This window comes from Misgurnus anguillicaudatus, unplaced genomic scaffold (genome assembly GCF_027580225.2).
Source record: "Misgurnus anguillicaudatus unplaced genomic scaffold, ASM2758022v2 HiC_scaffold_28, whole genome shotgun sequence".
NCBI classification, from domain to species: domain Eukaryota; kingdom Metazoa; phylum Chordata; class Actinopteri; order Cypriniformes; family Cobitidae; genus Misgurnus; species Misgurnus anguillicaudatus.
Window position 1 is genome coordinate 886,255 of NW_027395278.1, and position 16,539 is coordinate 902,793.

The following is a 16,539-nucleotide window of genomic DNA, read 5'->3' on the forward strand; positions in this document are numbered from 1 at the left end:
TTTAAATCGTAACTGGCAACTTACATGTCTGTCCTAGAGAAAAACAAGGTCCACCGTAATCCAATAGAATAACGTTGATTTGCTTTTCATAATCCTCTTGCCGGGTGGCAACTTCATATTTTGACTACAGCACAGCCATTTTGCTGAGCTGAGGTGTGGAAAAAAATTAAAACGGAGTTGACATAACCACGCCCACTGCTTGAAACCACGCCCTGCTTACAGTATGTTTTAACGCGTAAGTTGTTGTTCTATTTCTACTTCATTTTCTCTAATGAAGTAATGGCAATTAATTTAAGAGAAACTGGTTATCAAATAATTGCTTATTAGTAGTAAGCTAATTTATTGTACAATATTTATGTTTTTTAGTTTACATTTACTGCAGTTATTACGGTTGTTATAAAAACTGTGTGGAGATATTAATATTAAAGATTTTTTTTCATAAGACTTTTTGCAGTGTGGTGTCTAAATGTTTTATTTTGATGAAGCGCAATATCTTCGGTAAATCTGTTATTTCATTAATTTAAGAAAAATTTAAAAATAATACTAAATAAAGATTGAAAACACTCTAACCCAGGGAAAGATACTGTTTATTTGTTTTGACTTTATCATCATGGTAGTGGAATTATATTATTGTCCTAAATAAAAAGTTGTTGGCTTGGTAGGACTTTTGAGCACTCAAATACCCTTAAATATCTTAATTTATGACCATTACACTCATTTCAATAAATACAGAAAGTGAAACATTTGAAAGATGTGGTTTGTCCCCCCTGACAGATCTTAATGCAACAATCTGACAAGTTTTGGTTTAGAAAAAGTGACTTTATATTGCGTATAAATTGATTTATATTGAAACTGGTAAGACATTACTTTCAACCTTATCACATAATAATTTGGGTGGGTTTGCATTTTTATAAAGGGTCACAAATCACCAACATTTGAAAGACCACCAAATAGAATGGAAAAAGCGAAAAGCTCAAGTGTTTAGTGGAAAAGAGACAATAAGCATTTTCACATCATCCTTAGTAAAATCAGTACCTGGAAGTGGTATGAAAGTCGATGAGATGTAACTGAATTTTAACAGATAAATGACACTGATTTATGAATTGAATATTACTTGGGCCCTGACAAATGGAAGATATGCTGTATGCAGCTGAACGCAGCCAATCTGAACAAAAGGTCAATGTTAACATAAACAACAAGACTTGTCTAACATCGTTTTGAAAAAAAAAAAAACATGTTTACAAAATAAGCTGAAAACACTCAAATCTGTTTTAAAATAAGCCATACACTTAGTTAAAGTAACATTGTGGGCAAATTCAAGCATTTTTTTAGTAATCACATACTATAAGCATTACATAATTTTTAATATTGCATTACTCTGGCAGTTTTTCTACTTTAGCTCTATTAAAAGTGCAAAATTTAAGAGGGAAAATCATTTATTTCCGAATCTCAGCAGGTATAAAATTAATGTTCTTATACGACCAAATAAATCATTTTTTTAAGATCTTGGGTAAACCTCTCATCCTATTGTAAACCTGTATGAATAACCCTTTCGTTGTATGCATGCAGTTTGTTTACCTACACTATTTGGTACTTTTAAAGTAAATTTTGCATTAATGTGCTGGTTATGTGGTTAGTACATTGGTAACTGAGGAAAATATTCCTTTGGGGCAGCTAAATATTTCTAAATATTTTTCTGGAAAAAGTAAAAAAAGACAAACTGTAAATTACTGGACTGATTTGTGAGACTCTTTTAGCACAATTATTTTTAGCTATTCAAAATCCCTGTATAATACAAAAAAACAGTTTGCAACCTTAAACATTAATCCTGCAACAAAACATTAATATTCCTATTGTTTTTATAGTTGCTAGACTTGTACATTCTGGGCTGTTATTAATCTCATGCCTATTGTTTTGTGAATCCTAACACAATAAGAGCTTAGAGAAGTGTGCTTACAAAAGCAGTCTGGTTCAGTGCGTTTTCTTAAAAAAAATAAATAAAAAATCTTAAAACTGGCATTGTTTGTGGACCTGCTCACATGTTTTTTCTTAACACTTCCATTAAACTGAAAATTTGAGAAATTTCTTTATTTCAAAGTTAACAAATGTGACCCTGGACCACAAACCCAGTCATAAGTCACACAGTTATATTTGTAGCAATAGCAAACAATGCATTGTATAAGTCTCAAAATTATAGATTTTTTTATGCCAAAAATCATTAGGATATTAAGTGAGGATAATGTTCCATGAAGATATTTTGAAGATATCAAAAATGTATTTATCATTAGTAATATATGTTGCTAAGGACTTTATTTGGACAACTTTAAAGGCGATTTTCTCAATACTGTATTTAGAATTTTTGCATTCCCGGATTCCAGATTTTCAAATTTTCCTATTTATTCAACTTCAAGATGATGTTTCAGGAAATTGACCCTTATGACTGGTTCTGTGGTCCAGGGTCACAAACACAAACTGAACCTTCAGGCCCTCATTAGCACATAAACTAGAGGAGAACCGGGGCGGAAAACGCGGGACGAAAGTAACAAGTGATTTTTTTCCGTGCCCTGATTACATTTGCATTTCAAACTATGACAGCATCTTTAGCACGCAACCCTTGACAGAGCTGACAAATATCGCGTTTAGTAACCGTTTGAGCGTTTAGGTCCAGAAAGATGTTTACAACCATGATAATTAAATTCATAAAGCGATATTTTTTTTCTTATAACGCGTTGTGTTTCTCGTTTTATGTGTTACAGTACTGATCATTCTACAGGTTAGTTCTGAAACACATCTTGAAGTTTGCCTCTTCAGAGTTTTTCAAAATAAAAGTAAATCCGGTAAAAATACAAATATGTACATACATTTTACTTAAATATTATTATAGCACAGTTTGTGCTGAATACAGTGTTATGTGATATTAGCCATTAATATGCTTTAAAGCAACTGAAAAAAACCCAAATGTAAGAGCATGTCAGAACCTCTTCCGGTGTCCCAAAATGGTCGGACCCCAGAGGGTTAAATATCAGGAGTTCCTGTTGGGACGAAAATAACACATATAACTTTTGTCCTGCTGCTAATACTATTGTATATGTTGAAATTTATATTTTTCTAATTTGATTTAATTTAATTTTCATAGCGTTCAAACTGTTGAAAACATTTTTTATTCTTAACAATTCAAGTTTGTACTGTTGGGTTGCTTTTGAACATTTGATGACACTTAAATTTAAAATAAAAATAAATGTAATTTCATTATTTATTGCCAAGATAACGACAAAATATGTTTGCAGTTACATATTAACAAGCTCATGGTCATGTATAATTACTAAAAACAAGTGTAACACCAACTTTTGACCCACCTGTGTGCTACTTATGTTCAAAGTGAAATTATACTGAAGTTGTTTTACATTTGATAAAAAATTACACCTGGTATTTATAGACCACACTTGTGAGTTATTGACAAAATGAAAAATATATCTCTGTCTAAAAATTACATTTTTCTGAAAAATGGTACTTTCGCCCCAGCTCTCCCCTACCTTTAACTTACCTAAAACATGTGGGGGGAAAATAAAACACTTAATCCCAAAAAAGTCTGGTTAAGTCTGATTTCACCGAATCCTGATTGGCATGACCATAACTTTTTGACAACTTTTAGAAAATAAAATTGTTAGCAAAGACCGTTGCAGGCTTAATTTGGGCCCAACAAAAGCACAGACGAGCTTGAAAGTGCCTGACATTAAATGCATCTGCATACGCCCGATTGATGAACTTGTGGCAATATATTGTGTTGACCCAAGGACAGCATTTTTGAAAATAAAACCTAAACCCACCCCAAACCCCAACCATAACCGAACCCTAAAATCAGAGGGAAATGATAAGTGAAAAACAATGGTCTACAAGCAGCTAATCCTAGTTGTAGGCTTAAACTTGAAACAAACTGTAAACTTATTTCTGAAATTTGATTGGTTGATTAAAATGGAAACTATGTAATACGGCTATTGCACTTATCGCATATGCGTGTGTAACATAACAATACAGGTTTTGTTAACAAACAAGCTGCGGTATTGAGTAAAATTAAACGGTCTTCTGATCATAGAGGAACATCTATTCATATGTCGTGGTCTAAAATGAGACTTTGAAGCCCTGAGGAAACCTACAATCCATACAAATCTCATAAATACAAACATTAATTAAACCGAAAGCCCTTGATAAAAATCAACATAAAAAATGGAAGTTATTATAACAGAAATGAATACACTCCCTTTAAGATTAACACTCATTTCCCAACAGCACTGGACAAGCCAAAGAAAACCACAGATTATGAAGCTAAAAAAAATAAAGAGACAAAAAAGATGGCAATGGATGGGAAATAAAGGCCCATAGTATGAGTTTGGCAACATACAAATCTTCTGTTATCTGACATTTTAGATAAATGGAAATGAGGTTATTTGTTTAATTCACTGCCAAACGCAGAAACTTTATGGGTACCATGTAGGTTGATTTCATTGCTACACTTCCTACACTAACATAGTGAAGCTCTCAGCCAATGACTGGTCCATTCCTGCAAAACACAATTCCCATATGATAGGCTTCTGGCCCTAAATACATAAGGGTTTAAGGCAACTTCAGATTAACCAATAAGTCAACTATTCGCTGCTTCCTATGATAAAGTCCCAAAATACACTTAATTTTCATCCTATAAAGATCCTCTGTTAAACAAAGCACAACAGTCTGGATGAGGGTGATCATTGGGTTTGGCACCTCTATTCTCCATCCACTGTTGTTGCTTGAGTTTATGTCTCTTTTGTTGTTTTTCAGGGAGAAACAGCCGCTCGGTGTCTCTCAGTATGGATGTCAGAGTTCCTCACAGCATTGTGCTTGTGCGAGCGGCTCTCCCTGTCCTCACGTGGCTTTCTGCTTCCGGTTGAAGTTATTGTCCGGAGTTGAGATGCAGTTGTGCTCGCTGGCCTTGATGCTGTTCTGATGCTGCTGGTGTTGTTTTTCATGTGAGCGTCCGGACTTGATGGGTAAAACCAGTATTAGCAACAAACAGATCAGGTGAATGCAGCAGTACCACGACCTGAAGAGATACAGAGAGGAAGATGTTCAAGTTATCCTTAAGTTGTTCCAAACCTGTATCTTTGTTTTGCTGAACACAAAGATATTTTGAAAAATGTTAAAGGGGCCAAAGAATGCATTGAAATAATATGTAATATTGTTATCTGATATCTACATAGAGCGTATGTGGCTTTATTTCAGTGCAAAAATTATCCAGAAACAGTTTTACAAACCTAGGATTTGCCCTTACACTGCAAAAAATAATAAATAATAAAAAAACATGAAAAATGAAAAAAAATGAAAATATCTAAAAATTCTTAAGTTAAGATGTTTTTTCTTGATGAGCAAAACGAGAATTTTTAATTAATTAATTAAAGAATTTTTAGATATTTTTACCGAAAACAAGACAAAAATACTAAGAATTTTTTTCTTGAAAATCATTTTTTGCAGTGTAGACCATTTCATTCTACACTGCAAAAAATGATTTTCTTGAAAAATTTTAAAATATCAAAAAATTCTTAAATTATGATGTGTTTCTTAATGATACATAGTGTTGCTTTAATGAGCAAAACGACCCAAGAAAATAAGTCTAGTTTTTAGACCAAAAATATAAAATTTGTGATTTTGTGCATAAAACAAGCAAAAAATCTGCCAATGGGGTAAGCACATTTTTTTCTTGAATTTAGTGTTTAAGAAAAATGCTCAAGATTTTTTGCTTTCCCCAGTGGCAGATTTTTTTGCTTGTTTTATGCACAAAATCACAAATTTTATATTTTTGGTCTAAAAATTAGACTTATTTTCTTGGGTCGTTTTGCTCATTAAAGCAACATTATGTAGTTTTTTTACCTTTAAATTATGTCTCTAAAATTATTTCAGTGATAGAACAACTTTTAACTGGACAAATTGTACTGTTGCTGCAACCTGAGCAGCCTCCTAGCTGCTACAAGCTAGGGCTGAAACGATTCATTGAGTTACTCGATTAACTTGATTCAAAAAATTCCTTGAGGCAAAAAGTCTGCCTCGAAGCCTCGTTAAATTCCTATGACGCACACTACACACGTCGAGATCTAATTCAGACGGAGCGTTGTTCAATGTTCAGGAAGCACATCATAGCGCGTGATACATTTTGAATTTAGTTGGCGCGATGGCGGAGAGTAAATATGTCCATAAACGGCAGAGAGAGAATGTCTAAAGTTTGGGATCATTATTCTTATCATTACATTACATTTAGCATCTGAACCAAAAACATCCACTGCTGTTTCACCAAGCGTTGATGAAACAAGGTAACGTAGCTTTCGCTGATTTTAATCCCATACTGTATTTGTAGCGATGTCGTTATGCGGTTTGAATAGATATGATGTTTAGCTTTGATGTTTTTAAGTAGTAAACGTATTCACGTTCAATTGCAAGAGAGTATAGCTTAAAAAAGAACCCCTTCACACACACGCAGGGGCGCCGTAAGGGGGGGGGGAGTTAGGACGATTCTAAGGGCCCATGAACTTTTGAGGGCCCCAGCCAAGGACTGTGCCGCAAACGCAACCCCCTTAAGCTGAGCCCTCTTAGCTCCGCCCCGTCTTTACTCTGCGTGTTAGGGCCGTCTTCAATCCACGGTCTCACAGTGCGCGTGAACTTCACAAGAGAGCAAGGTGTGTGTATTTATTGCTATTTGCTATGATATCTGCATATGTGCACTTCCTTACTATAAATGCAGTTTACACAATGTGACGCTGGAGCAATACAATGCAGTTTTCTTTCCACTGTAAAGTCTTCGCTCTGTTCACCTCAGTTTAAAAATAAACAAGGTGATTTACGTTCCCTGTTTTATGTTATGATTCTAATGCGAAGTCAGCCCTTATAAGCTGTTTTAATTAACGTAGCCCATATAAGCTAATTAACATAAACTAGAAATGCTAGCGGTTAAACACTCCAATGTTTTGTAAAGCAATATGCCAAGGAAGGATTTTTATGCAGTCGTGAATCAAGTTGATTGTGATAAAACTGAAATGCAACTAGGCTAAACTAGTCCAGTTATGTATATTAAAGCTTCTCACCTTGCAACAGCTAAGAAATCAATGTAAATCTATGTTTTAATCTGCTATAGTTGTCATTCATTTCATTTTAGAGTCCCGTTGATTAAAAAACATTCTGAAAAATCATTTAATAACAGTATAGCTGTTTTCTCAAGTTCACGGTTTCAATGATCTGTCGTTATTTTTGCTTTACTGAAGCTGCTGGTGTGTGAAACTTGTTCTTTACCTTATAAATAAAGCAAGCATTTTTGACCCAGTCTTATTTGAGGCATAATGTAAATGTATAGAAAAGATGCATTGTTGTTGTTCGCCATTTTTAAATGTTACAATGTTATTGGTGTGTGTAACAGCATATATCACTGAAACTGCCTGTGAAAATCAGACTAAAGTCTCAAATCTTACTGTGAAATAAAAAGCATCACAGTTTACTTTCAAGCATTAATTTCACTATGATTTCAATCGCTGACATGACATTACTCAGTCAATATTAAAGATATCAAGTTTATATTTTCACAAAATGTTCTTTACATTATGTAGGATGATTTTATGTGGAAAACAGTAAACCACAAATAAATACTTCAGCTGGGTTTTCACAGGCATGGTCACATTTTAATCTTTAAGAACGTTGCATTTTCTCTGAATATTCGATTAATGTACTGTATTTTTCAATTAAATTTACATTGCACAATAAATTATCTTAGCTGCACACATTGTAGGTGTCTATAAATACTGATAATTGTGGTCATAACAATAGCAAAATAAATAGTTCTGTATTATTAAATTACAGACAAAGATTTTGAATAGAGTAGGTTGGATTGTATGTTTGGTGCGAAATGGGTATGGTGGGGGCCTGACCCCCTATTCTTTCATAGGGCCCAAAATTGCTAGCGGCGCCCCTGCACACACGCATGCAGCATCGTCTCTCTCATGCCAGTCAGACCGATCGTGCAATGCATCACATATGCTTAAACTTTTATGTAGCCATGCAACAATAATTTCAGCTGCATGCATTCACAGCGGGACGTGATGTTCTGATTTTTCGAAAGGATTCTTAACCTAAAATGCACTGCAATGCAAGTGATGCAAACCAAATGCAGCGTTCTATTGAAAATTAATGTATGTATTTCTGCCTTACCAAAATGCAATGAATGAAGCAACTGAACGTCTGACTGGGGTGTCACTCTTGCTCACGCACAGAACGCGTGCACACACACACAAACACAGGTGCACGTACGCGCACACACACAGGTTGTTACCATAGCAAATAGGCTCACCCCAGAAATGATATATTATTTGTTAGTAGCCTAATGGTAAATGCTACAGGTGTAGAAATGTACATAAACCAGATATTTACTTTGATGTCAGGGCTAGATTACAGCATGAAACCTGTTGTGCATATTAATAAATTAAAGTGCTTAATTGTTGGCACTGGCACTTATAAACACTAAATGGGTAAAAATTGAAATAAATAGGCTTATTTTTTGGAACCAAATGTCAATAACTCTGTTTTTTTAGAAATAAAAGCCAAATGCTTGAAAATTTTACAGCCACGTCATTTTCGTTATGCATTATTTGTTTTGGTTGTTTAAAAACACACACATGGAGAGGATAATGCGATCATCCACCACTGTTATCCTATATAGACATACAGGATTTTTCTGGCCACTCTTAATGTTCCTGCTATCTCTCTGATGGATTTGTTGTGTTTTTGAAACCTAAATATGGTCTGTATCACTTGCATGGAGATGTCCCTGAACCGAATGATTTGGGTTCACAGCCACAGCTTTTAAATGTTAATACCACACTTAAAATCAACTCCAGACCTTTAACATCTGTCATTCATGAGGAAATTATTTAACAAATAGACAATACCTGTCCATAAAACAGCTTTTAAGTCAACCGTCCCATTACTTTTGACCCCTTTAAAAAGGGGGAGCTACATATTAAACGGCTGTAATTCCTAAATCCTTCAGCCAATTTGGAACTGAATACCCTCAAAATAAAGCTGAGAGCGTGCACTGTAAGCAAATATTCATAATATGACTGTAACTGGAATACATTTTGGTAAACAGCTAAAATAACACAAAATGTGCCTCTGTCCCAATATTTATGGACCTGACTGTATGTTTGAGCATGTATCAGACGAAGATACAGATTTTGAGGAATAAACAATTTTTTGGGGTTTGGAAATGGATGTTTCCGAGTGGTACATTTATTTGTCTTTTTCAAGGTGCAGTGTGTAAATTTTAGCAGCATCTAGTGGTGAGGTTGCGAATTGCAACCAACGGCTCAGTCCACTGCCCAACCATTGCTTTTGAAATGCATAAAGAAGCTACGATAGCCACCACCAGACAAACATGTCATCGTCGGAGACAACTTAGTATACAAGTTTGTCCGTTAAGTGCTTTTGTAGAAACATGGCAGCACAAAATGGCGACTTCCATGTAAGGGGACCCTCGGTGTATGTAGATAAAAACGTCTCATTCTAAGGTTATAAAAACATAATGGTTCATTTTAAAAGGTCTTTATACACCACTGACAATTTAGTTTTGTATGTTATTTTGCATTTCTTTCAAGAGATCCTTCTAAAAATTACACATTGCACCATTAAGTATAGATCCTACAAAACGTAAGTATTAGTTAATGTCAATAGTAAAACCTCCGCCTAAACCTTAGCATGTAGCATTAAAGGCGGGGTACATGATTTTTGAATAACACTTTGGAAAAGGGAGTCGGGCAGATTACCAAAAAACACTTGTAGCCAATCAGCATTAAGGGGTGTGTCTACTAACCAATATTGTTGCCTGGGTTGCGTATGTGTGGGGCGGGTCTATCAAAAGAAGGTTCGGATTCTATTGGGGTAGGGGAGTGTTTGTTTAGGTGATTTTTAATATCAACATTGGCTTTCAGAAATCATGCACCCCGCCTTTAACTAGCAAATAGCACTAATTTAGCAGTGACAACTTTGTTTTTAGCATTGTTACAACATTGTAATTAATTGAATGTGTAATTTAATGTTGGGGCATACATCTCGACTGTTACGTCATAGTTGGTGTTATGTTGATATTGGCCTGTTTTCCAGCAGTCTTTTGCATGCCCGAGGTTTACATAAGAAGAAAACAATCGCTTTTGAGGCTCACGGTGTGCCATAACCATGAACAGAACTCTTATTATTCATCTATGCCTAGCTAAATACAGTTTTACATTCTACGGCACCTTTAATAATCAAACAGATCTGGGGCACCATGCACTTCCATAGTATTATCTTCTGTACTATGGAAGTAAATGGTGCCCAAGATCTGCTTGTTTAAAAATATCCTTTTAAATATCTTGATTTGTATTCAGCAAAACAAAGAAATAAAAAAAAAATCTAGGCTTTACCACTTCATATCTTAACAATGAAGTCCCCTTAGACCCAACATCTTCTGAACATATGCTTCTTGACCCAGCTGGGCTCTGACCCCTTCAATCCTATCGCAGCGCTCGTTAATTAAAATGCTTTATGCTTTTCAAGGGTGAACTCACTTAACACCGTTCCGACAAATGACCGTCACAGATTTCTTTTATCTCAGCCGAGCCTGTGAAATAAATGATCCACTCCCATGCAGATCATAAAGTGTCACCAGCCGGGTAAAGATAAATTCACATTTTTATTTTTACCTGTCAGCTTCACGTCGTCCGCTAATAACTTTCAGCAATGGCTCAACTATACGGGTGAGTTTATGATATCTTCCGAAATCCTTTCTCTTCCTTATTAATGTTTTATCACCCAAGCTTGCTCGTAAATAAACTGAAATGGCCGATCCACTGAGGTCCCTAACAGCATCAGGATCTGTCCTTGTATTATGCTGTATAAACAAAAAGTGTCACATATTGGTGCATTACTAACCTATAAAACTTAAGTGAAGGCCCCACTGTCAGCAGTACAAATGGCACAACAGTGTAACAAATGGCAATCTGCGTGCAGGCCCACGTGATCACGTCGTAGATGAGCTTGAGTGTGGCTGAGCTCAGGAAGTGCTGTCTTACATTGTGCCTGACCTGAAATACAAAAAAATGGTAGTGGATTTGTTATGGAGTTTGCTAAGGATCCAACAGAGCATGTAGCGAAATACATGGGCTAGATAGATAGACAGTTTATATTCAGAGCAGCTTTTTAAAAGGACCTCTGCTACCAAATGACCTACTTTATATTTTAGTTGGGGAAACTTTGATCATTACCACACAGCAGATATACAGAATGTGATTGCACAAATAATAGCCTTAAATGTCTTAGTTTTTTTCGAACTTTCCATTACCTGAAAGAGCTCAGAATGAATCTATAAAAATAATCTAGCTAGACCTTGTTTTGGTAGCTCATCCAATTGAAAAAACACTCACTGCTCGTGCTGCCTTCGTCATGACGATACCCGTGATGAAGGTCAGGTAATACCCCGGGTACACTCCATGCCATAGGGCCGAGAGCAGGAACGTGGCCGCTGTCGGATTGTACGGGCAACGCTCGTAACAAACCCTGCAAGCAACGGCATCATAACAGCTTAAAATGTGATTTTCAAAATGATTTTGTTCTGAGGAAGGCATGGGCTGGTATGAGATTTTGGCGGTATGATAACCTTAAGACGGGGTGCATGATTTTTGAAAAACACTTTGGAAAAGGGAGTCGGGCCGAGTACCAAAACACACTTGTAACCAATCAGCGGTAAGGGGCGTGTCTACTAACCGACATCGTTGCCTGGTTTGCGTATGTCTATCACAAGAAGGTCTAGATTCATAAATATCAACATTGGCTATCAGAGATCATGCACCCCACCTTTAAAGGATTAGTTCATTTTCTTAAAAAAAATCCAGATAATTTACTCACTACCATCATCCAAAATGTTGATGTTTTTCTTTGTTCAGTCGAGAAGAAATTATGTTTTTTGAGGAAAACATTCCAGGATTTTTCTCATTTTAATGGACTTTAATGGACCCCAACACTTAACACTTAAACGTTTTTTCAACAGAGTTTCAAAGAACTCTAAACGATCTCAAATGAGACATAAGGGTCTTATCTAATGAAACGATTGTCATTTTTGACAAGAAAAAAAAAAGTGCACTTTTAAACCACAACTTCTCGTCTATCTCCGATCCTGTGATGCACCAGCGCAACCTCACGCAATGCGTCATCACGTAAAGAGGTCACGGATGATGTATGTGAAACTACGCCCCAGTGTTTACAAGTGTGAAGAAAGAGGACCGCTCCGACATTGTTGTATGTCGAATGATACTAATTAATGTCTTTGTGTCAGTTTATTTTTTAAAAAGGTCCACAAATGTGCATTTCATATATGTAACATGGACCTTTCGACATCATTACGCAATTACGTTAGGTCGCGCTACCGCGTCACAGGACCGGAGATAGACGAGAAATTGTGGTTTAAAAGTGCATATTTTTTATTTTTGTTGTCAAAAATGACAATCGTTTCCCTAGATAAGACCCTTATCCCTCGTTTGGGATCATTTAGAGTCCTTTGAAACTCTGTTAAAAAGAACTGTTAATTGTTGAGTGTGTTAAGTGTTGGGGTCCATTAAAGTCCATTAAAATGAGAAAAACCCTGGAATGTTTTTCTCAAAAACATAATCTCTTCTCGACTGAACAAAGAAAAACATCAACATTTTGGATGACATGGTGGTGAGGAAATTATCTGGATTTTTTTTTAAGAAAATTGACTAATCCTTTAAGCAAAAATACAAACAATGTCTATATACAAACAACCGGACACAATCAATTTTATTTTTAAGCAACATACAACATGTATGCCGGGTGAAAATAAAGCCTTTAAATTATATAAAAAATATTTTTTGTAATATATATTAAATGTAAAGTACATGACTCAATAATTTAATTAGTTTTGTGTAAACCCAGCTTATACTTTGCAAAATGTTAGTGGTTTTGAAACCTTGACTCTTTAAAACCTTGGTATACTTTGGTAACCGGCCTATGCCTATTCTAAGGCCCTTACCTTTTTAACCAAAGGGCAGTCTGAATGTTCCAGTTATCCAGGAACATCTTAAAGCTGGTGGCAAACTGTGTGGAACATAAGGAAAAAATTATATGTTAGGATTTGGGTCCATAATAGACTTATACTGGTGGAAGTACTGTAGCAGATTCTGTCTCTTACCTCAATGTCCAGTACATTTAAGTTTGATATTCTGTCCCATTTTGGGGTACCGTCTGTGTTATAGCCATTAAACCCAAAACCAGCTGCATTATTGATGGCATCAGCTGTGGAATAATGAAAACAATTATTGGTAATTAATACAGAAATGTAAAAATTCACCAAAAATTTGAGATTTTTTTTCTTCTTTTTTTTTTTTACAAAAATCAGTGCATTTGTTTCACAAAAGAAAAAGAAACAAACATTATGCAGCTTTCATGTAAATGTTGTTATAATTTAAGCAATTTATTCTGGCAATGACCAATAAAATTTTAATTTTTACAAACTAGTTGGGATGACGTATTTTTGTACCCGGAAAGTTACCGGGACATTTTGTGCTAAAAAGCCCATTCGTTTTTCCCATAGACTTTTGGATTATCTCAAAAAATAAGCTCTGCATGTGTTTGACAAAAGTTGATCACACTTTTTATCCAACAAGTTAATCTTCACAGATGAACACAAATTTTATGAATTTCAAAGTCTAAATGTGTTTATTAGAAATAGAAAAACATTTAAACTTCAAAATCAAAATCTTCTGTGTTGGACAAAACATGCAAGTGTCATAAACTTTTGTTAAACACATAACTTATTTATTGCAATAACTGAAATGTCTATGTGGAAAATGTAGGGGTGATGGAACCAGTGTCCCACTAACTTCCGAGGTTGGCCTACAAAAAAGGGTCATCTCTGTGATGGGATTTCTTGCCAAGGAATGATCACACTTGGTGGTTATTGGCTCTGTTCAAAATCAATCATGATAGGAACTTGCAAATATACAATAATTTGTGCTTAGCATCACACATAGAAAATGTAATGCCTTTTTTTGACACATGATGGCAGTATAACACACTGTTTGACCATGCAAGGACTTTTTTAAATCATCCAAAAGAATTTCTAGCATTGAAAGAAGCAGATGATTTTTATCATGTGTATATACAGTGCCCATCTGTCCTACTCACCTAACGTCCATATAAAGTAGTACTTGGGGCGCAATGCCAGCATGGAGATGTAGAGGTATAGGACCTGGATGTAGAAGGGGTTAGAGGCCATGAATGAGTCATCGATGACATAAGCAGTGGGGTAAGCGGTGTAGATCACCATATAAACCATCAGGGACACAGCGCACGTGCACAGCTTCTGGATCACATCCCACTACAGGAACAACACAAATATCATCACTGAGATCACATAAGATCATTAACATCTTGAAAATGTGTTTTAAACTGTCAATAAATAGTTTCAAGCTGTGGCACAGTCGGCAAAAACACTTTAGCTACACTGTAAAAAAAATCCTTGTTGCACTTACATTTTTAAGTTAAATCAACTTGAATTTTCTATTCATTTCAACTTTCTTGACTAGTAAGAAGTTGCTATAAATTATAAAAATTGAATTAGCTTAAGTTAATTCAACTTTATTTTTATATTTTATAGCAACTTACATTTTTAAGTTTAATCAGCTTACAATCATTACTATCAATTTAATTACTATAAAAAATTAAGTGCAACATGATGAGTTGTCACAACTTATAAAATAGTTGAGAAAAGTCAACTTAATTTTATAAGCTATAACAACTCACCTGTAGTTATAACAACTCATCTCTAGTCAAGATAAATAATAGTAAGTTGAAATGACTTGTAAATCTGAGTTGATCTCAACAAAAAAATTTAAGGCAGCAAAGTATTTTTTACAGTGTGGTGTTAACTCAGAGAAGTTACATTTATTATTTTTAGGGCAACAATTTTTCTCAATTTTTTTAAGTAATGTGAACTAAAACAACTTTGAAATAAAAATTTCTAGTAATTCCAACTTAATTCAGCAAGTTTAAAGTAAACTTAATTTTAAGTTGTTTTAACTTGAAATAATTAGTAATATCAATTGCTCTGTCCAGCATCTCCATTAAGTTAACCATGGTCTTGGCCTAGTCTTGGAATCGACAATTTTTACTCGGTCTCAGACAAAGAGGACTCTGAATTTTATTTCAAGAAAGGTCAAGACCACAACTGATGGCACATCACAAATTAATTTTTTATCATTAATTTTATGCAGTTTATTCAGGTTTGGCATATGATGTTGGCATTGTTTAAGCATTGTTTAAGTTTCTTCCAATGACAATTTTTCTAATTTTATTACTAAAAACACCTGCATTGTGTTAAGTGGATGGCAAGCCATGGAAAGACAGTTCAGAATAAATGGTTAAGTTGATTTCAGTCTTGGTCTTGACTTGGTCTCGGCCTGTCTTGGTCTTGACTTGGTCTCGGCCTGTCTTGGTCTTGACCCTTTAAAGTCTTGGTCTTGTCTCGGTCTTGGCCTGTCTTGGTCTTGGTCATGACTTGGTCTCGGTTTAGGTGGTCTTGACTACAACACTATTAATTATGTAAGAGCATAAACCTCTATGAAATTTTATTAACAAATATTTAAGTAGTTAAAGTTCTTATCAGTTCTTATTCTGTGAAAAAGCTTAAATAATCATAATATTCATTATGGTATTCCTTACAACACCTACTTTTTTAGGTTCATTTTACTTGAATGATTTAGTTTAATGGATCTATATGCTTAAAAGTTAAATGAACTAAGATTTTTTAAGTGTATGTGCAAAAAACTAAATATTAAGTAATGTTCACTTCATTGCTTAAGTAAAGAAAATAATAAATATATAAAATTTAGACATTTATGCTGTTTCATGAATTGTTTAGTGCCGGGTTTCCCAAATCAGTAATAAGCCGTCATTGTGTGATAGAAAAGTTTTTGAATGCAAATTCCTTTCTTCTTGCTGCTGAGCTGATTCAGCAAATGTTATGTTGTTGTTTGTCAATTGGGGATGAAACTCATACATCACTGACAGTATTTAATGAGCTTTGAAGCATTTACAAGTGATTTGGGAGATGGTTAAAACCATTGCTGAAAGCCATTCAATTGAGAGAGAGAAGCACTGTATTATTCCTGAGGAGGAAATGGTGTTAAGAGCGCTTTTATTACCATCTATACAAAACTGCTTATATGAGAAATATGAGATTCTGTCTGTAAAGGTTTTCATTGCAAAATAAAAACATAAGTAAAAACCCAGCTCTCTTTAGGACACATAAAGAGTAAAACATTACTTTAGCAGTACAAAGGTCTTGAATTTGATTCCCAGGGAATGCATACTGATAAAATGTGTATGACATTGAAAGCACTGTGTTGCTTAAAATAAAAGTATTCGCCAGAAGCTTAAACAGTAGTGTTTAGCTTAAATGCGCCTTTACAGTATCTTGTGTAT

The 16,539-nt window shown here is 34.9% G+C and overlaps 2 protein-coding genes across 2 annotated transcripts in view; both read right to left on the reverse strand.

Annotated features, from left to right (window-relative positions):
- The window catches only part of LOC129418085 (kinase D-interacting substrate of 220 kDa B), an 86,476-nt gene extending 86,132 nt beyond the window's left edge, over positions 1–344 (reverse strand). The window contains exon 1 of the mRNA XM_073864898.1: positions 25–344. The gene's annotated coding sequence lies outside the window, so the exon portion shown is untranslated. The remainder of the gene's footprint in view (positions 1–24) is intronic.
- Positions 345–3,239: 2,895 nt separating this feature from the next.
- LOC129416951 (lysophospholipid acyltransferase 2) overlaps positions 3,240–16,539 on the reverse strand; it is an 81,943-nt gene continuing 68,643 nt past the window's right edge. Inside the window, exons 8-13 of the mRNA XM_073864903.1 lie at positions 14,242–14,434; positions 13,247–13,350; positions 13,088–13,152; positions 11,466–11,598; positions 10,975–11,126; positions 3,240–5,077 (exon numbers count right to left, since the gene is read on the reverse strand). Of these exons, the coding sequence (XP_073721004.1) occupies positions 4,900–5,077; positions 10,975–11,126; positions 11,466–11,598; positions 13,088–13,152; positions 13,247–13,350; positions 14,242–14,434 (825 nt within the window). The 3' untranslated portion in view covers positions 3,240–4,899. The remainder of the gene's footprint in view (positions 5,078–10,974; positions 11,127–11,465; positions 11,599–13,087; positions 13,153–13,246; positions 13,351–14,241; positions 14,435–16,539) is intronic.